The 22563-nt window shown below is 33.2% G+C and overlaps 1 protein-coding gene across 1 annotated transcript; it reads right to left on the reverse strand.

The window, feature by feature from the left end:
• Positions 1-453: 453 nt before the first annotated feature.
• Positions 454-2004, reverse strand: LOC131858169 (xyloglucan endotransglucosylase/hydrolase protein 31-like). The gene is made up of 4 exons (XM_059211266.1): positions 1702-2004; positions 1515-1615; positions 1057-1274; positions 454-928 (listed from the first exon to the last, which is right to left on the reverse strand). Exons 1-4 carry the CDS (start codon positions 1964-1966, stop codon positions 562-564), a joined length of 951 nt encoding a protein of 316 aa, XP_059067249.1. The 5' UTR covers positions 1967-2004; the 3' UTR covers positions 454-561.
• Between the last annotated feature and the right edge of the window lie 20559 nt (positions 2005-22563).

Genomic DNA, 22563 nt, shown 5'->3' on the forward strand with positions numbered 1-22563 from the left:
AATAGAGACCATTAACAAACTACTAATAATATCTAGGTATCAATTGCTAAAAAAGCCAAAAAGCCAACACCAATCGATGAACAAAAAGAGGAACAAAATCAAAAGGAATTATTTTTTAGGACCAAATATGAACCCCTTGGTCTTCGAAGACTTCTGCAAGTTGTTCTTCTACTATTCATATCTTAAACAAAATTTAATTATCTTTCTTGCATATCAAGTAAAGGTTTGATGACAAAGTGGTATCTTTGTACCTTAACTTATTGCTTAGATGAGAGTAATTTGAAACTTTGGCAGAACGGGAAGAAGCAAGTGTATAATTCTTTCATGAAAAGAGACAAGATAACATGTGATAAAATGATAAAATCATATTAAATACTATATAACATTATAATTTGATTAGATAAGATTTTCGGATAGAATTATGAATTGAAAAAGATTTTAAAAGGTCTCTAACCTTATACATCAGGATAAAACATAAAGATGAGAATTACTACAAATAATCTATTTTTCTCTGCCTAATTCCGACACCACTTCCTCTTTTACCAAACTTTGGAGAATAAATTAGTATGAATCGGATGGTTGTGCTGGGCATTCAGGCATGGAACCCTTGGGATATCGCTGCAAATCTTGGCAGTAGTCGTATGTCATATAATTCTTCCTAACATATTTCAGATCAACTATTTGCTTTTTGTTCAAATGCGGAGATACCAAACAGCCATCTAAGAGCACTTTGGAGCAGTAGTTATCCTTTTCATCGCATCCAATCGTTTGGAAGTTGGTGTAACTGGAAAGGAAGGGCTCATACGTATAATTGGCCTTGTATTTCCCCCCATCTGTCGCCCATGAAGATGCATCCCAAATTGTTGCATACACAGACATTGGCTTTGATGGGTATATCACTCCAAGACTTTTTGTCTTCGGAAACCTCCTTATGGGGATACCGTCCACCAAAAATGTGTAACCAAAACAAGAATAAGTTATAAATTTCATTATACTAGATTGTAAAAACTACTGTCAGTTCTGCTGTGAAATTATTAGGGAGAAAAAGAAAATTACAGGATTTGAGAAGGCGTCCAGAGAATGCTGTAGTTGTGGAAATCCTGAGTTGGGTCGAACCAGAGATGAAATTGTTGCTCTCTGCCGATCAGATTTCCATCTCCTGTACCGTTGCCATAAACATTGGTCTGCAATTTGTATGGCTCTCCAGGTATTGTTCCCAAGAACTCTATGTCTATCTCATCGTGCCATCCTTCATAAACTTGGCTGTTCGAAAGCTGATCATCACAAATCACCCATTAAAAACTTGCACCACTTTCACATTGATGAGATACAAGAAGAATTGCATTATAACCACTCGTTTACTAATATTGAGCCAGCTGGGCCTGGATTTTAAACAGCCGACCTTCCACTGGCCAAACCCTAATTAGGAATAATGGGTCCTAGAAACTTATCCGTAATGACGATAAAAAGTCCAGTTTAACCCTAATTTCATGTATGGGTTTTACAGTACATACATAGAAAGAAGTGATGATCCCTGCAGTATATCCCGCCTGGAGTTTAACAGCAGCGTTGAAGAAGCCATACATGTAAGCCACTTTTGACTTGAAACCACTACCTGCAATCCCCATCACTCAATTCATTTCATATAAAAGCTGCTAACCACCAAGAAAGAAAAAAAATGCATTAGTAATGCTGTCTTACCAGATGAGCTATCTAATGTGAGTGTAACAGAGTAAGCATCTTCTGAAACATTTTGGTGTTGGCCTCCCCATAGATTGGCATACCCTTCAGAAAACTTGGATACTCTCAAATAATTGAGAAGGGGCACTGTTGGCTGTTGAAGAATACTATCATTGTCACCACCAGCAGCCAAAAGTGGTGTAAAATGATATGCCCTTTTTAGCATTAAAAGTAGCAGCACATTCATGTTAAGGCAGAGGAGGGGTGACATGATACGGAATGCCATGTCGAAGCTCTGCTATAGCTTAGACTGTGCTTGGCTTGCTGTTATGGTTGCATCTCCATTAGTGTTCTATATTTAAATACCCATTAGTATTCAATTCAAACTCTGCATTGATCTTGTGTGTAAGGCAAGCTAGCAAATGGAATTAAAATTCCTAGAAAACTGCGCATTGTTTCTGTTTTTCTGGTTAAAATCAGGCCGTGCTTGGTTTTGAAGCTTTAATCATTCAAAGGAACAGTGAGTATTACGGGAAATAATAGCAGTTGAGTGGGGAACACCCATGTTTTTTGTTCCTCACAGTTGATGTCCAGGCTAAAATATTTAGTAGAGGAATTGCAGGGCTAGTTTCTTCTGTAACAATTCTGATACCGCAGCTTGTTTTAAAAGTCGATTCATGATTTCAAAGTTATAATGAGTTGCTTTTTATTTTCAAAGCCATCTTCACACGCACTCACACCACTAACCCGCTCCCGAACCAATTTAACTAGGTAACACCCAACCTTTGACTTACTGAATCTAATCAGTGCTAATATCATTTGATAAAGTCAAGGAGTGGGTAGCCAACTTAATGGTGACTTTCTCTCGTGTTAAAAGTCTTAATAATCAAACATTTCTAATAGTCTACAGAGATTTTTCATTAATTAAAATTGACTATTCATTAAGAAGATTCAACATTATATAAAAATTTGGCACTTATCTAGTCATTGAGATAATATCACATAAAGATGTATTAATTTTGGAAATTAATTAAATATGTTTTGTTAATTAATATAAAATTTAGTGAAATGAGTAAAGAAGTTGATTGTGTATTTGTTGTTTGTCTAATTTTTTTTATTGTATAAGATTATTTTTTATTAGGAAAAATAGGTTTAGAGGGGACCAAAAATCTCATACAATAGGTTTGAAGGGACCTGAAACCCCTAGAAACCACACGGATCCTAAACTAACAATGGGACGCTGCAAGCAAATAGATCAAAGACACCCAACAACCAACAATAAACAAACGCCATCAAGATTACAAAGATAGAACAATACAAACCATGCTAGTAGTTCCAACGGATCTAAAACAAATAGTAGAACTCGAAGACAGAGAACAAGGGTTTGTTTGGCACCTTCAACCAACAAGAAGGGTTTTCCCAGGCATCCTTAACCTGAAGTAAAATCATCAACAGATCAACAGCAAAACCTGATCCTAACCAAAAACAAAGACTGGTGGTGTAGGGGCACTCAAAGGTGTGCTAGAACATGTGTTTGGTTTTTTGTATAGGTCCTAGATGGATATGGTAGGTCCAATGCTACCAATGCTTGTAATAAGCCCTAAGGCTCCAAAATTGTATATGTGGTCACAAGCCTTGTATGGGCATTTTATTTATGTTTTTGGTGTCTAGGGGTCCTAGAGGTGTTGTGTGTCCAATTTGTAACCTTCAATATGAAGACAAGTGTGTGATGTCATAATATGTCAAAAGTTGCTCATGAGCAATTTTTGCAACTTTTTGAATTGTGGTTGCCCAACGGCTAGTTGGTTGCATTTTGTACATTGGGAAGTGGTTAGAAGGCTTCCTTAGTCTTATTTAAGCCTCAGGAATGATTCCCAAAGTTTACATTGAGGCTTTGAATGAAATTTATGCTTCCTACCAATCTGAAACTGTCATTTTTATTGCTTTTTCTTGGGCTCTTGGTCTTGGTACGGATTTGTATGGACTTTTGGAAGATCTAATTTTTTGAAATGTGTGTATCAGTGAATCACCTCTCATTTGAAGTTGGTTTGAGGTCTTGAAGTTATGTGATCGAGGAGTAGTTGATTTTTCTTCCTCGTTGCCTAGTAAAACCCTCAAAACTAGGGTTTGGATGCAAAAGGAGATCTTATTCAACATTCCTCTACGGGAAAGGTCTGAAACGCTGAGTAATGTTAGATTAACATGTATACTAGTTTTTTTTCTTGGTTTGGGGACCAGAAGATCTCGCCTTGGCACTGTTGGAGTGATGCCCTGGACTTGACATCTCCATGTGGCAAGTTTGTGTAGTGAGGGATTGAATGAATCCTTGAGACACTGGACACAACGGTGGTAAAATTTTGCATGGGAAGGACCCTTAGGAATGCGCACACCCTCTTCAAGAGCTTTGACTTCCTCTCCATCCAACTAGTGAAGGTTTTGATGTCTAAACCTCTATACCGGCTAGTTTGACCAAAAATAGGCCCAATAGGGTTTAAAAAATTGCACTCAAAACCCAGATGTAGAAGTTTGAAATATTTTATAATTCCCAAAAGGGTACTCAAATATAAGAAAAATTTAGGGGGTTGTTCAGGTAGTTTGATAGGTAAAGTGGGAAAAGTCCAAATGGAGGGCTAATTGTGTGTAGCCCTATTTCCTAGGTCCATAGGGGCTAAAGGCACAAAAGAATTATAAATACCTATCAAAGGGGTCAAGGTCAATGAAAACCATATAAAAAATATACAAACAGTCACATATGATAGATTCCACCATTTGAAAAAAAGGTCTTGTTGGCAAAGGGCTTGGGGGTTGTGAGGTGTCTTGGTTTAGGGGTTGAGTATTTAGGATTAGGAGTCTCAACTTATTATTTTTAAATTTGAATATATATCTATAGACACCTAAATTTGCACACTTAATTAAATAAATTTTATTTGCTTAATTATCATTTAGCCACCTATTAATTAAACTAAGGTTTAATTAATATCCCCTTTTCCTATCCAGCCATTAATCAAATTCAATATTTGATTAATTCCCCTTTCTTCCATTAATTGAATAAATTCTATTTATTTGATTGAATTCCCTCTCCACCATTTAATTAAATTATATTTAATTAAAATAATTTCTTGCATATAAATAAATCAAATTTATTTATAAAACCCCCACCACTTGCACTTTCCTACAAATGCAAGTTGCATTTATTTTAGTTAAACTAAATCTTTTTATTTTAATTAAAATCCCTATTTTCCCCACTTGCATTCTCCTACATTTTCCATTAACCTCCTAATCATTCTTCTAGAAGTCCTCAAATCTTACTTAATGAGCTTAATTATTCTAATCATGTCATATCCCTAAATTTCGGGAAGTCACTTCTACAAATTTGGAAGAAAATCTTCTATATGCATTTAAGACTTTATCCTTCTCAACAAGTTAACTTGTTGAGATCCCCAAATTTGTGAGATTCTTACAAATTAAACTCCAAAGCCTTCCAAACCATTAAAGGCTATTACAAAATCCTTGAAGGTTTCTTCCTTCACACAAGCTAAACCTCCAGAGTCTTCAAAGATCTTTTAAGGCTCTTACAAGACACCATCCCTTCAACACATCAACCCATCATGGCTTGTCCCTTTTACCATCTTTCAATTTTGCACAAGAGTTGAACCAATGGATAATAGCCTGCATCCTTGGATAAAAGCTTTATCCAACAAACTTTCCCACATGGGGTTAGCCATTAAGTCTTCCCAATCATTTAATGTTTCCTTCCTCTCCTCTCGAACAATCTCATGGTGACACTTGTCAACATGAGATTAGGTTGAAAATCTTACATGGATTGATAACTTTCAATCTTGACCCTTCTTAAGCCAATTCAATCTTGGCCATTTATTTCACCAATTCCTCTATAAATAGAGTTCATTTTCTCATATCAAGGATCCTATCTTAGTTATTTGCATCTAAGCTACAGCTAAATTATCTTGTGCAAGTTATCAAGAAGCTCAGTTTGTCATCTCTAAGCATTTTATATCATTATAGTTGCATCATAGCATAGATTTCATCAAGTTTTAGTATATCATGTTAGTTTCTTTTCCATTCTAGATTAATCTCATCTTCATATCTTCTTAGTCTAGCTTAATATCACACTAATTTCATCAATTGGGTAACATATCATAGTTTCATATCAATAGCATTTCACTAAGATTGTAGTTGCATACATTTAGATCTTAAAATCATATATCTCCCATTCTTTAGGTTGTCATCCTAGAGATCAAGTGCTCTTCCAAGCTGAGAGCCACCTTGAATATGAAGGATCCTTGGAGATAGAGGAAAATAGGACGTGCTTAGAGTTTTATGTCACTAACTTCTCTTATGATTTCAATCCTCTAACATAATTTTTCATTGGTGTTCTTGAGTTGTTTGTTTCTCATTTGTAGGATTCCACACTTTTCGAGCATACAATATCTAACCTAAACCTACCAAGTAGTTCTTGTCTTACAAGTCAAAGAATAAAACATTACACTTTCCACCTTTAGAGTTAAACATAAGGACTAACCTTAATTTATTTGAAAATTACCATGTCTACTACTTACATCATCATTTATGGCATGTATTGAATTCTTGCTTGATGTTCTCTATCATTTTTAAAATTTATTGTGATGAAAACAAGGCTAGATAACAAATAAAAAGGCGAATTTTCCCTTACAACAAGGTTTAATCACATACCTAGATAATAGTCCAATAAGGTCCCTAAGAAAATAAGGAAATGAATTTGAAGACTCTATATGAGATCCAAATCTACAAAGAAACTACACTCACCTAGTCATGAAAAAAAAAAAAGGACCATATAAACAATGATTTTATATTAATTTTGAAAATTAATAAGATTATCTTATTTTCTAACTTTTGAAAAACCATGAACACTCTTACAAAACTCTAATTTTTAGATATAAAATATGTAATAATATGGTCACAAAAACTCTTCAATATGATAATTTTGGAAGATAATTTGTGAGAATAAATTATAGAATAATATGTTGATTTTCCTTATTAATGGATTACAACATTATGTCATTTTTGTGGAGAAATTTGGATAAAGGTTTTCACTTAAGCTTTTATTTCAAATTGATTACAACACTTACCAATGACTCAAAATATAAATTCAAACCTACAATGGAACATCAAAACTATATAAGAAACTAGACATAGAAAATACTTTTTTTTTTAAGAATCTTTAACCAACATCTCCAAATATTTCCTTTGAGATCCCATGATGTTAAAAAAATTTGAAAAAATGAAGAGAATCATTCTAACTCTAACCCAATCTCATTATCCATTCTTCCTCTTTTAACTTTTCCAAGCATAGTGTCTAGCTTGGGTATTCTAGTTAGATGTGATATGTAGGAAATGAGATCCTAGCATAGGGATGTAACTAAGATCTCAAATCTCATGCCATGGAATATCATTAGAATCATAAGAAAGGTTTAGCTATCATCCTAATAGCATATTTGAACACTACGTTGTTTTTACCTTCTTTTATATTGCTATGGGATTGAGATTGTGAAGTGTATGCAAATGAACTAGGTTAAATGATAGAAAATTGATAATTTTTGATATAAATAGTAAGATACAAAGTTGGAAATCAACATAGAAGTTTAGATCTGAAATGAGATACAAAGAGGAACTTGTAGCTACAATATGGAGTAGAAAATGCTAAATTAGTGTGTTAGGCACCCTAGTCTAAGGATGTCCAACTTGGCAAAAAGGTTAAAAAAGGCACTTAGGAGTTCCTATAAGCCTATTTCCTAGAATCTCAGTAAAAAAGTGTCAAACCTTGGAGAAGTTCGACATAGTTTGATGTTTTTATCTTGTGTAAAACCTAGAATTATCCATCTTAGTCTACAATGCACTCTTGTAGCCCCTTCTGTTGTCAAATTTTAACTTGCATACATGAAAGAGGGGGCAATGGTGATGCTATATAGGGGCTTACTTAAGTCAAACCCTGTGTTAGTGTTCCCACCCCCACAAAAGTAATAATTAATGTAAAAAAGAGCCTACCCTTGGTAGGAAAAAGACTAAATCATAATTGTAATACTAAATTGACAAGATTATACCTTATGATTGGTAATGGCAGTGATGCAACTCTATTTAGATGGTCCTCCAAGTGTTGATGCAATAATATAATAAATCATAACATAATTACTTAAGATTTATTGTACTTTAGTAGCGTTTTCTATATCCTATTTCTCTGTGTACTCAAGTTTTCTCTTGATTGAAGGAATTAGGAATGCTTGGTAATTAGAAATTATTGTAATAGATTGTTAAAATTACACTTTGTGAATGATAAATTATTGTTTTATATAAAGTTCTCAGGGTATTATGAATTTAGGCTAACTTCCAACTATCAAAGTAAAATATTAGAATTAGATCACAAATGGTGGGAACCGACACTGATGCACATTTTAATATGGGTCTGTTCTGGAGGGATTGGGGCTATGGGTGCCCTATCCACTCAAACTAGGGTGCTAGGCACCTTAGTCCTCTTAATACAGGACTAGAGAAGGTGGTGACAAAATATCAGGTTCCAAGACATAGGATCTAGTGTGAACATTAGCATATGACATGCATAGTAGGATAGGATAAAACCTAAATAAGCTTAAAATGACCCAAGAGAGGGAAGACTAAAGTAAAGGCCCAGATAGAGTAAAAAATTGTAAAGTGGTTACAATCTACTAAACTAGATTTAGGTCCCACATTAGTGGGAATTCAACACATGCTCATAGTCATTGGTAAAGTATAGATAAGAGATAGAGAAGCTAAGAGAAATAAAAAATAGGGATAGGATGACAATAATTTGAGAGAAGAAAACCCCCAATCATAGGATTATATCAAAACAAAATGCTCCACATCAACTAGTTGAAGAGACCTCAATGTAAAGGTTGCCTCAAGAACCAGTATCATTCTCAAAATTTTATTTTAAGATCACAATTGGGCTTATAGAAATAGTGAGAGCATACATGAATTAGAGGAGGATCTATGGTCTGCCAACTAGCAACTAGCAAGTTGTGTTATGCTAGGGGCCCACACAGATTGCATATATTCACGTGACCAATAAGTTGTGTTATTATGAGTGTTCATGAATAAATTGTGTTATTATGATTGTAAGTAAATAATAATGATAGCAAGACATCCTATAATAGGTAATCAACGTGCAAGAAAGAGTAAAGGATATCAACAATGATGATGCTAACAAGTTGCATTATGTTAGATGACAAATGCTCAAGGAGATTAAAATTGAAACAATGATCAAACTATCAAGCCTCACTATACTAGTTGACCAAAACTTGAGAAAGCATAAATATGTTTTCTAAAGGATCAAGCTAGCAATATTTGTTATGCTCAATGATAAAAACAAAGGTTGTATAACATGAAAGTTTGTAGAGAGATTGATAACCACACCTTACGAGGAATTATGCAACAAAACACCACCACTTTAAGGAAACATCAATAAATTGATACAAGTGATGAGGAGGCCTCATATAACCCCCTTAAGAAGTCAACATATTTCTATGTTGATATCTTAAGAAAAATAGAGATCCATATCAAAGATAAAACACATTTAACACCAAGGAGATATCCTTTTTAAAATTGTATGTATTATAAGATATAAAGAAAATCCTTATAAATGATGCAATTATTTCACCAAGGAAGACATCATTGTAAAGAAAATATCTTCCAAAAAGTGTAAGAGAATCCTTTTCAAGGATAAATAGCTAACAAAAAGGTCAAGAGAAGATAATATCCTTGTCTAAAGACACTAATTTATAACAAGGAAGGAGATATTTAGACAAGGATACACACAAGAGGAATGGATATCCTCAAGAAAGGATGCATGCCTCAAAACAAGTTGTCCATTGCTCCTAGTGTATAGGCAAGGAAAATGTCACAAGAGACTATTTATGTTTCTTACCCTAGAAAAGAGATAGTTTCACTTGAAACTCTACCACCATGAATGACAATGAGCACCCATGTAGATCTACAAATGTCACATAGTCAAGAGAAACATAATAGAAATCAATATTTTTTAGAAAGGATAGGAAAAAGGTGAAACTTATTGCCACTTGTTATTTGAATGATACAAAAATAATAAGTTATATTTTACATTCCAAGGCTTAACATTCATTGGTGGAATGGTCATGCATTTGATTATATACACAAAAATAAATAATGTTTTGATAAGGTTTATAATTTTTTTTTCGTTTTGGAAGAGGAAGTGTAAGCAAGTTGTATTTAAGAAGCATTAACAAGATACTCTCTTTTTAAACTGAAACGTTGGGAGAAAAAATAAATCCTTTCTCTTCATAAGAAGAAGATAGATGTATAATTCAACAATAGAGGAGAGATGTAGAAAAGGGAGAATGTTGGAGACCTAGAAACCCTTTTTTAGAAAGTGTCATTTATGTTTACATGAGCCTCAATACTTTATTCCATACATCCTAAACCATGTCCATTGTATCTATGTTTAGAAAGCATTTTACAACCAAGTTCATACTATTTATCCAAATCAAATGTAGGATCTTTATTAGAATAAGAATTGATTCTTTGCATGAAATAAGATCCTTATTGGGTGTTGAGATGTCATGATTGGAAGGTACACTCTTAGATTAACTTGAACCATATGGGTTGAAATCTAAAGAGCCCTAATTATCATCAATACATGTGTTCGAAGAATAATTTGGAATTGAGTTAGAGGTAGCTTGGACAAATGAAACACTAGGCTCCCTTAATGAAGTTTTAGATTTGAAATGGGTGACATTATAATCTTTATTATAGGAGGGTGAAAATTCTAATGGATCCCAATTTTCTCCAAGAAAGCATTATCAGTAGGAGACTATGTTGTAGATGGAAGCATAGTGTTAAGGAAAGATATACACCCTACCTTTTTATAATACCAATATACAAATTTTATCAATTGATAGCATGTACATTGGGTCATTGTAAATGAATTATATTATTGGATGAGGGGTAGAAGGGACTATTTACATTAACATGAATCCATGATCTACCTAGAAGAAGATTTTAGTAAGAGGATTAAGCATGACATGGATAGGAAAATGGGTAAAGTCATAGCTCCTATATAATAATAGGTAATAGAATTATATGTAATTACTATCTACCAACATTATCAAATCCATGGATACAGAGATAATTTGGTTGAATGAGAGATATCCAAATTAAACTAATGTAACATATTCATGATACAAACATTAATACCTAATTCATTAACAACTAAGATATGCCTAATCCTAGTTTTGTTAGTGAGAACATTAATCATGAGGGGATCATATTAATTTTTAACTTTCATATGTGGTACTTTATATTGTATGAACATAATATCCATCTAAATGTGTCATGCATACAATCTAACAAGACTGCTAACTCATATGCTCTAGAAAAAGGCGAGACAACTACCTTCTATAAGGCTTATTGGAGCATCTTAAAGTATGTAGATGAATTTGGAATCAAATAACAAAGGGATATATTATCTAGAGTAGCATGTTATTTCAATAAACAAGATCATACTCCTTACCAAAATTATTAAAAAATTTAGAATGAGGAAGAACATTTCAATCTTGTTTATTATTACAGGTGCTATATGTCTAAGTCACTTCATGATAATGAGGTTGTTCTGTCACTTGTTTATTAATTATATTACTTAGTGATTTTTTTTGCAATGATTAGAATGTAATTAGGAGGTCTACTTGGATTCTTAACACCTTTGATAACAAGCATAGATATTTTTAAGGTTGAGGAATATTAGGATGAAAATGAAAAAAAAAAAAAGAGGTTTCATGTGACTTGAAATCTGAATTATATTGAATTGACTTTTATTGGGCTTATAGTCTACTAAGGATTCATATCTAGAAGGGAGAGAATCAAGAAAACTTATAATTATGTCATCATCTTATTCAAAGGTATACTCATGAGTAGGACAAACTTTGGGAGAGGAATTAGCAAGATAAATCAATTCTTCATCTCTAGAAGATATTTCATTTAAGTGAATCAAAGGTAAAGTACATTAAGGAAAATGTTTATGATGTCATTCTCTAGTGCCAAAATATCCTCATAAGTAAAGTCAATTTTGGTAGAGGGGTAATCATGATTAGCAATTCTAAGGGTGATCCCACAATAGTGCGTTACAATTTTGGTCACAAAGAAAAATTGGTAGTGGTGAAAAAATCAATTTTCAACACCTTAAATTGAAGGGGGACCTTCAGTTGAAGCACATTTTTGGCTTCAATTGAACATGCTTATATTTCAGTGGTTTAATTGAAAACCTAGTCGAACATTTTCTTATGAATAAAATAATAGGCTCAATCAAAGGAGGTGTTCGCTTGAATGTATTTATTTAAGGTTTTTTCTGGAAATTTATAACTATCAAAAATGACAATGAAATCATCATTTTCGATAGTTATCAAGATTTTCAAAATGAGAAATTATTTCCTTGCCTATTTTATTCATTGACCTCCTTTTAGTATGTCTAGGTTGTTCACTATATAGTTTCAATTGCTCCACATCCATTTTCACAATATTCTCATCCATACCAGTAGAAAGAAGCAAGCTGACCCCTCTCCAACCTCTATTGCTTGGACTCGATCCTCCTCCCTATCTTCAACCTTGTTTTCACCCTAAATTCTTGCTTGAGAAATTTCTTCCTTTTGAACCTGATCTGCACACAAAAGTTAAATATATATGACTTAAGGAAAGAGAGATTGAGAGAGGTCCTAAAAGGACTGAAGGGGAGAGAAAAACTACACATACTTAAGGAGAGAGAGAGGGAGAGGTCCTAAAAATACTTAAGGGGAGAGAAAGAGAGAGAGAGAGGGGTCCTAAAACTATAGAGAGAGGGAGAGAGAGAGAGAGAGAGGGAGAGAGAGAGGTCCTAAAAAGACTTAAGGAGAGAGAGAGAGTAACATTCTACATTACATGATACAATAAATTCAAATAGAAAGGTAAAGATGCATACCTTATTTTTATTTATAATATCTTCACATTCTTTCTTCATGTAATATTTGTTCCTTTTCACGTGTATGCTTTCGTGTGCTCTTACTTTCTCTTGTCCTTTTATTTGCCATCTCCTTTTCTTGAACATGTGCTCCTCAAAAATTCCATCCCAAAAATTATTCCTAATTTGCCTCAAGTAGAAGGAAAATGTGCATAATTAAACTTGTTATTTTGAGTTGGAAAAATGTAAAAAAACACATCTGGGTAAAAGTACAAAGATGTGTCACACTTTTATAAAGGAAATGGTCAATGTTGATTCAACTTTTTAAATTAAATCAATAGAAAGTGAAATATATGTTTTGAATTTTGAAATGATGTAAACTAATAAAATTTATATTCTTATTTCTATTTTATGTTTGTAATTTTAATAAAAATTTAAAAAATTATTTGAATGTAGTTTTTTATAAGGTAAACACTATAATTTAGTTGCTGAAAAATGCTGAAATTGAAGTTACACAAGCTACCACACTTTATTTAATAAATTTTACCTTTTTTCTAGAATTTGTCTTTTTATATTTATAACTTGAAACTTTAGTGCATGGATATATTTTTTACTATTTTTTATAAATATATATTTTTTAATAAATTTGAAAAGTTGTGTGTGCTGAAATATAACTCTTTCCAATTCCCACCACCTTTTTTATTAATTATTTATCCAAATTAGAAAAGAATTATATCATCTTGATATAGATTCTTTTCTCTATTGCATCATTTTTTTTCAATTTTTTTTTAATAAATTTTAGTATTTTTCCTTGACAAGATAATCAACCTTATATTTTAGTGTTGGTGACCAACTTTCTATAAAAACTAATTAAAATTTTAAAAGATTTATATTTTGGAAAATTCACTTATAGATCTATAAAAGGGTATTTTTACATTTCATTTAAACAATTATTTATAAGAGTAGGAGTTGTTGAAACATCGAGTTTTACTTTTTTTTGTAATTAGATTAAAAGTAGTATAAAATATACATTTAGTAGACACTTCCAATTGGAAAATTTGTGGCCCATATATAACTTAACTATAATAAATCTATATAGACCATATGTTTGGAAAAAAAATATTTTCAATTAGAATTACTTAATTCACTTGTGCTGATAAGTTAGCCTAAAACGTGACACATTTTTGTGCTTTTACCCATCTAATGATATGTGATTGTGATTTTTAAAAAAATAAAAAATTGATAGGATGGAGTTTAAATGAATGCCAATAGTTAAAATTTACAGTGTTCGATTGAATATGACCATTACAAAAAAGTTTGTGCACGTTAAGTAGGTTTGATTAACATGATGTTCGTTTGAACCTTTTATAATATATTTGATCAAACCCCCATTTAGTCAAAGATATGTTCTATCAAACTCCCTAATTTCTTATCCCCCCACTCTCTCCCTCAAACTTTCTATAGATTTTTGTCTTTCAAATCTCAGATTGAATGTTCAAATGAAACCAAATTGACAAACCAAATTACAAGATGGTAGCCATTGAAACAAGCTTTCTAACAACTATAATTTTAATATATTTTTTATTTTATGATGTATTTTTTCTAAGTTATACTAAATGTAGGGTTTTCACTGAACATCAACTTCTTTGTTCTACATAAGAGTGAAAATAATAAATTAATTAAAAAAATTCAAAAATATGTACGCACTAGGTATTGATTTCCTTTTCTAACAAAAGTAAAAATTGAATTCTGACACATACTGAACAAGTTATGTGCAATAACATACACCTGATAATATGATGAAACTATAAAGATCCAGTCAACTACTGAGAGGAGGGGGTGAATCATTAGATAGAAAATTAACCTAAATTTCACCAAACTCATTTCCAACTTAGAATCAACTCACAAAGTATACCTATTTAGACACTTTAACAAAACTGCAACAACACTGTTAAACCTTACCGGTTGACCAAATACTTGAGTGATATAAAGCAACAGATCTAAAACTTAAATATCCTTTGATCAAAACTTTAAACCATTTCACTAATACCAATAATAACATATTTCAGATCATTTCCAATCATTTAGATATAACTATGTAGATTTACCAATCATTCATATCAACCATACCAAAAAACACATCCACAAAATCATTCACCACTTGACACAATGATTTTTCACGTGGAAACCCAAATGGGAAAAACCATGGTGGGGATGAATACCCACAAGTATTTTGATCTCTTCTGAAGTTTACCATGTTAGGAGCAAAGCCTTGTTAGAAGCTTATAGAAGAATGTTTTGTTAGGAACAGATCCGGTTAAGGACCACCCGGTTAAGGGATTGACTACAAATACCATGTTAAAGGTAATACCCTATTAAAGGTAACCCTAGTGGAGGATTTCAACAACAAGCCTGTTAGAGCTTACGTGGCTAAGGGATTTTACTATTGTAATGGTTAGAGAATAGCAGGCTCTTTGACCGATCTAGAAATAACACTTCCTTGCTGAATCAGATCCTTTATCACTCCTATCTAGATTCACATCATTCTGCAGACACACCTCCTGGTTCGGCAACAATCACTTTCACACTTAACCAAATTTTCCAACCACTCATTCAATCAATTCATCGACCTTAAAAACAAATACATTAGGTTGGTAACACAACACAAACCTTGAAATTCTCATAGAGATTACAAACACATCGCTTCAATCTTGACCGTTAGATTACATGCAATCAAATCTACATTCTTCTAGGTATCTCAACTGGTTAGGGTTACCGGTTGATCTTCACTACTTCATTACCGGTTGCTTTACTGCTTCATTGTACCGATTGCTTTACTACTTCATTACCGGTTGCAATTGATATCAATGACAACACTATACTTCTTCAATTCAATCTTCATGCAATACTAACATTCTCCCCCTTTGGTATTGATGGCAATATAAATATCAATACCAATTGATTGTCATGATTGAGAGTAAAGCGTATACACAGGTATAGGAATCCTAGTTTACATTTTCAACATATACTATCCTTCAACTATATCTTCATATCTTTAGCTGGTAACTGGTCTATATCTATCTTGTCTCCTTAACATATAAGACTATCAATCATATACATTTTCCCCTCTTTGAAAGCAATGCCAAAGTGAAGGTAAAGCATTATGTTTCTTATCCATGCTTCATCGATATGGAATTAGCTTCTCCCCCTGTGGAGTAGCTCCATTCTTCACCAATCCTTCTTCAATATTTTCAATAGGCTCTGGGATTGATGTCTTCCATATCTACTTAATTGACTTCATGTAGGGGTGAAACCTCTAACTCACCTCTAAGATATTCAAATGTAGCCTTAGGTAGAGGCTTAGTAAAAATATCTGTCAGTTCTTCTTTAGTGGAAGCATTCTCTAGTGATACATCTTTGCTTTGAAATTTCTCTCACAGGAAATGATACGTCAACTATATATGCTTTGTCCTAGCATGCAACATCGGGTTCTTAGAAATATTGATAGCACTAGTATTATCACAAAAAATTCTTATCAGTTCTGATATCTTCAACTTGAAACCTTCCAATATGTGTTTCATCCAAATTTCTTGGGTACAATTCATGTAAATTGCAACATACTCAGCTTATGTTGTTGATTGGGAGATACAACTCTATTTCTTGCTACTCCAAGACACTAATCTGCCTCCAAGAAAAAATGCTCCTCCAGTTGTACTTTTCCTATCATCAACATTGCCTGCCCAATCTGCATCAGTATAGAATTTTAAGTCAAAGTCTTCAGCATATGGATACCATAATCCATAATCTATTGTGCCTTTCAAGTATCTAAAAATTCTTTTGCTTGCAATCATATGTGACTCATTCCAAAAGTTCTCAACACTTCCTTCACATACTTGGATTATGTGATAAAGATTCCTTCCTTCATCTGTTGGATTTGCAAGCCTATGATTTTTTTTTATCTCACCTACTAGTGACATCTCAAATTCATTCTTCATTTCATTAGCAAAATCATGATACATATCATCATTATCTCCAAAAATGATATCATCAACAAATACCTCACTTACTAGTATTTTATCTCCTTCTATCTTGAGATATATGTTACTATCTTCACTGGTTCTTTGAAAACCTATCTTTACTAAGCGAGAGTGCAATCTTTCATACCATGCTCTTGGTGCTTGTTTAAATCCCTATAGTGCCTTACGAAGCTTGCACACCATATCCTTTTCTTTAGTTAATGCATAACCATCTAGTTGTTCTATGTAGACTTCTTCTTCCAATATTCCATTTAAGAATGTTGATTTAACATCCATCTGATATACCTTAAATCCTCTATATGCTGCAAATGCAAGTAGAGTCCTTACTCCTTCCAATCTTGCTACTAGTACAAATGTCTCACCATAATCTTCACCTTCCTCTTGTGCATATCCTTTGCATACTAGTCTTGCTTTATTCCCGACCACTACTCCATCTTCATTCAATTTGTTTCTGAATACCCACTTTGTGCCTATTACATTATTTTTTTCCGGTTTGGGTACCAATGACCATGCATTATTCTTCTCTATCTGATCAAGTTCTTCTTCCATTGCCTTGATCAAGTCTTCATCTGCAAAGGCTTCTTTTGCTGTTCTAGGCTGAATGGTGGATATCATACAAGAGTTTTTTGTTAGCCTTCTTCTAGTTAACACACCTGCACTCTTGTCTCCAATAATCTAATCAGGGTTGTGATTGAGTGTGATATACCTTGGAATAATATGATCTTAGTTTTTCAGGTTCTTCTTCTTCTTCACTTTCTTCATCTTCTGTTGGACCTTCCTATTCCGGTTGAACTAGGGCTTCTATGTTCAGTTCTCCAACTTCTGGCTTTATCGGTTCCGGTTCAAAAACTAGTGTGTTTGGTTCTTCTTCTTCCTTCTTCTTGTTGGTTTCTTCATATTTTTCAAGAAATTTATCTAATTGGACATTGACACTTTCAATGATATTCTTAGTCTGGTTGGTGTAGCACTTGTAAGCTTTTCTCTTGGTGGAGTAACCGGGAAATATGTCTTCATCACTTTTGGCATCAAACTTTCCAATATAATAACTTCTTTTAATAAAACATATGCTACCAAAATTTTTGAAGTAACTGACATTCAATGATCTACCATACCAATATTCATAAGGTGTTTTGTCTTTACCTCTTTTGACCAGTATCCAGTTCATTGTATAAATAGTTGTGCAGACAGCTTCCCTCCAAAATGTCTTAGCTACACCTCCTTGAATTAACATAGTCCTAGCAGCTTCAACCGCTGACTGATTGTTCCTTTCTACAATATCATTCTGTTGTGGTGTCCTTGGTGTAGATAGCTACATCTTGATCCCATTGTTTTCACAGTATCTAGTGAATTCCTCTAAAGTAAATTCTCCACCTTGATCAGTCCTTAAACATTTCAGCTTCCTTCCACTTTCATTCTCAATCAGGGCTCTGAATGCTTTAAATTTGTGCTTGTGTCTTGTCTTTCAAGAATGTGACCCACATCATCCTTGAGCAGTCATCGGTAAATATCATGAAGTACCAATCTCCTTGAATACTCCTAGTCCTAATTGGTCCACATAGGTCATTATGAACCAAATCAAGCAAATATTCAGCTAAGAAAGGTTTTCTCTTGAAGGTTGAGGATGTTAATTTCCCTAACTGACATCCCTTGCACAAAGCATTCACCGGTTTGTCCAACTGTGGTAATCCTCTTACTGATTTTGACTTGCTGACTCTTACAATGTTATCAAAATTCACATGGCAAAACCTTTGATTCCAAAGCCAACTATCTTCTACTATTACAATCAAACAACTATTGACTTTAGAGTTTAAGTGAAAAATATTACCTCTAGTTTGTTTGCATGTTGCAATCAATTCACCTTTGATTCTAAATATCTTGCAAACTCCATTGTTGAATTCTAGTTGGGAACCTTTGTCATTGAGATGAGAAACACTCAAAAGATTATGTTTCAAACCTTCAACCCAGTAGACATCATCTGCACTACTCTTACCATTCAGTGAAATGGATCCTTTTCCCTTCACCACGCAAGGAGAGTTATTCCCAAATCTGACAACACCTCCATCAAATTCATCTAATGTTAGAAACTTTCTCCGGTCACCAGTCATGTGGTGTGAACAACCAAGTCATCTGAGTTGTCCAAGTGAGAGACCAATGCCTTATGATCTGATATGTCTTCTTTGATAGAAACAAAGACAATGTCCTCATTTGTATCTCCCTTGGATTCTTCATCTGTAATACCTTCATCCACTGCAATGAAACAATTTCTTTTTCCTTTTCCTTTAAACTTCCTATATTTCTCTTTTTTTCCTTGTTATCTTCATTAGGACAATTAGCAGCAATATGTCCTATCTGATTACATGCAAAACATTTCAGTGGTAATCTACCTCTATACTTACCGGTACCTCTAGGTAATCACTTGGCCAACAATGCTTGAAGTTCCATCAAGCTTTCATCATCATCTACCTATCTTCTAGATTTAGATTCATGATTGTAACTTACTTCTTTGCTTTTCCTTACTAGTGGGGTTGAGACTGAGGCTTTAAATGCATATTCTAACCTCTGAACACTTCCATCAAAACCATTTAATTCAATTGCAGTTAATTTACCAATGATAGAGTCAAGAGTTACCTTTGTCTTGTCAATATATTTGAGTTCTTGAATGGCTGCAACTCTGATAGCGTAGACTGGTAGAAGGGTTCTCAATACCTTGCTAACCATAGTGGCATCCTCCACTGTACCTCCAACACTTTTGATTTATCCAACTATCTCCTTGATTATCTGACCATATAATTGAATGTTTTCACCTTCAGCCATTCTCATGTCATCAAGTTTTCCTCTAAGACTCTCTTCCTTAGCTATTTATACATGCTCATCACTGCCATAGATTTCTTCTAGTTTCTTCCAAACTTCATATACAGTGTCCAATCCATGAACATCAACATATTCTAAATCTGACAAGGTACTGATGATGGCCTCCAATGCTTGGTTGTTCTCCTATTGCTCCTTCTTTTGATCATCTGTCAGAATTCCACTAGGGAAGTTATACTTAGTAACAACATGATCCCAATACTGATTTCCTAAGCTCTTGATGTAAATCTTCATCCTATCACTCCAAATTTTGTAGTTATCTCTATTTAACTTCATACCTTCTCTCTTCATTGTTTTCTCCTCAATCTTATCCTCAGGCTATTAGGCTTATACTCAAGAGGACCTAGAATGCTTTGATTTCAATTGATAATATGATAAAACTATAAAGATCTGGTCAACTACTAAGAGGGGGGGCTGAATAAATAGATAGAAAATTAACTAACCTTTCACCAAACTTATTTCCAAGTTAGAATAAACTCATAAAGTATATCAGTTTAGACACTTTAACAAAACTACAGCAACATTGTTAAACCTTACCGGTTGACCAAATACTTCAATGATATAAAGAAACAAATCTGAAACTTAAACATCCTTTGACCAAAACCTTAAACCATTTCACTAATACCAATAATAACATATTTTAGATCATTTCCAATCATTTAGATATAACTATGCAGATTTACTAATCATTTATATCAACCATACCAAAAACACATGCACAAAATCATTCACCACTTGACACAATGACTTTTGACATGGAAACCCAAATGGGAAAAACCACAGTGGGGATGAATACCCACAAGTATTTTGAAATCTTCTGAATTTCGCCTTGTTAGGAGCCAAGCCTTGTTAGAATCTTATACAAGAATGTTCTATTAGGAACAAATCCGGTTAAGGACCACCTGGTTAAGGGATTGACTACAAATACCCTGTTAAAGGTAATACCCTATTAAAGGTAACCTTAGCAGAGGATTTCAAATCCAATCTAATGGATCACCTGGTTAGAGGATTTCAACAACAAGCCTATTAGAGCTTACCCAGTTAAGGGATTTTACTATTGTAATGGTTAGAGAACAACAGGTTCTTTGATCGATCTAAAAATAGCATTTCCTTGTTGAATCAGATCCTTTATCGTTCCTATTTGCCTTCACATCATTCTGCAGACACACCTCCTAGTTTGGCAACAGTCACTTTCACACTTAACCAAATTTGACAACTACTCATTAAATCAATTCATCAACCTTAAAAACAAATACTTTAGGTCAGTAACACAACACAAACCCTAAAATTCTCATAGAGATTACAAACACATTGGTTCAATCTTGATCGTTAGATAACATGCAATCAACTTTACATTCTTCTAGTCATCTACAACCACTCTTGGATCATTGCACTTTGAATCTTGTAACACATAATGCGTTTGTCACTTCATACTATGCATTTTATCATTCCCAAGATAAACGGTTATCTTTACACACCAAAACCTTTTCGAAACTCATCACATACAACATGCTTATGTGGTATCTTCATCACCGATCATCATTTGGTCATAAATAATCACAACCGATCTCCAAGCTCCATCAGTTAGGGTTCTGCATTTCAACTGGTTAGGGTTACCAGTTGATCTTCATTGCTTCATTACCGGTTTCTTTACTTCTTCATTACCAGTTGCAATTAAAATCAATGACAACACTATACTTCTTCAATGCAATCTTCATGCAATGCCATCAAGACCTCTATCTAAATTATAATTACTTCGAATTCAAAACTTAATTTAAAAAAGTGCAACAAAACATTATGAAACTAAATGCAAACACTGTATACCAATGTTACAAATCAATATCCAAAAGAATCATAATTTTATCCCTTGTAGAAAAAAAGTTACGTGCAACCACATGCAACTCACTCTTTAAAAATGTTGTTTTTTTTGTTAAAAACTAGTTTTTGAAGGAGATACAAAAATAAATGCAATTTGATTCCTAAAATTAAAAAAAATCTACATTCAAAATGTCACAAATCACTAGTTTTCATTGCCTTTGAATTCCTTATGGGTATGAGGAACCTAGGAGAGGGACAAAGTGATATAAGGTGGGTAAGACACCATCATCTATTTTCTCCATTTTGTGTGAGTAATAGGAAATATCTATTTGGAACAATAGACAATAGTGCATTCATGATTGCAATAATATGGGGATCCTAGGATGCATCGTCAATTTCTTCTTGGATTATACCTTTTGAATGTTTGTCAAAGAAAATTGGAAATTGACTGTAAGAGTAACCAAAAAACTCAAATCAATTAAATCACATTAATGAAGGAATACAAATGAATGCAACAAGGAAATCAACATGGAAATCAAAACATTAGTGCATCCTTGCACGAAGCCTCCATTTTCCTTTTCACTTTTGTGTTGTATGAATTGGCTCTCAGAATTGTAGCACTTCATTGGGTAATATGATTGCACAAAATATCGAAGACTATGGTTGTTTTTTAATGTTGAATAGGGTTGCATATATAGATTTTTGAGATATTAATCAATGATTGAGTTCTTAGGAGAGGATTTGGAGATCAATGAATGAGATTTGTTGAGAATAATTGATTAGGAGTTAACTGACTTTGTGATTCAAGTTGACTAATCAATTGACTAATTTGATTGATTTGTTAAGAGAATTGATTGGGTTGTTCAGTTAATCAATGAATCTATTAGAAGAGGTGACTGCGAGTGGAACTCAAAGTGAGTGGTAGTTAAGAGGACTTAATTAGATATTTAAATAATAATTATTATTTAAACATGTGCATGAGAGAAATAAAAAAATTAAATAAAGATTTTATTTACTTTAGAGGGATTTAATTTTGAAAAGTGAAGAATTAAATAAACTAAAAATTTATTTAATTATAAAATAATTATTTAGCTAATTAAATAATTAAAATAATTATTTAATTTTAGGAAAAGTGGAAGAAAGGGATTTAATTAATGTGCATGGTGGAAC

This window comes from Cryptomeria japonica, chromosome 9 (assembly GCF_030272615.1).
Source record: "Cryptomeria japonica chromosome 9, Sugi_1.0, whole genome shotgun sequence".
NCBI lineage: Eukaryota > Viridiplantae > Streptophyta > Pinopsida > Cupressales > Cupressaceae > Cryptomeria > Cryptomeria japonica.

Excerpts from the sequence above, each read along its gene's own strand:
- LOC131858169 (XM_059211266.1), bottom strand. The coding sequence starts at position 1,966 with ATGGCATTCCGTATCATGTCACCCCTCCTCTGCCTTAACATGAATGTG. Across the intron at positions 1,616-1,701 it reads CACATTAGATAGCTCATCTG|GTAGTGGTTTCAAGTCAAAA; the intron begins GTAAGACAGCAT and ends TGGGGATTGCAG. Across the intron at positions 929-1,056 it reads TGGACGCCTTCTCAAATCCT|GAGGTTTCCGAAGACAAAAA; the intron begins GTAATTTTCTTT and ends TATCCCCATAAG.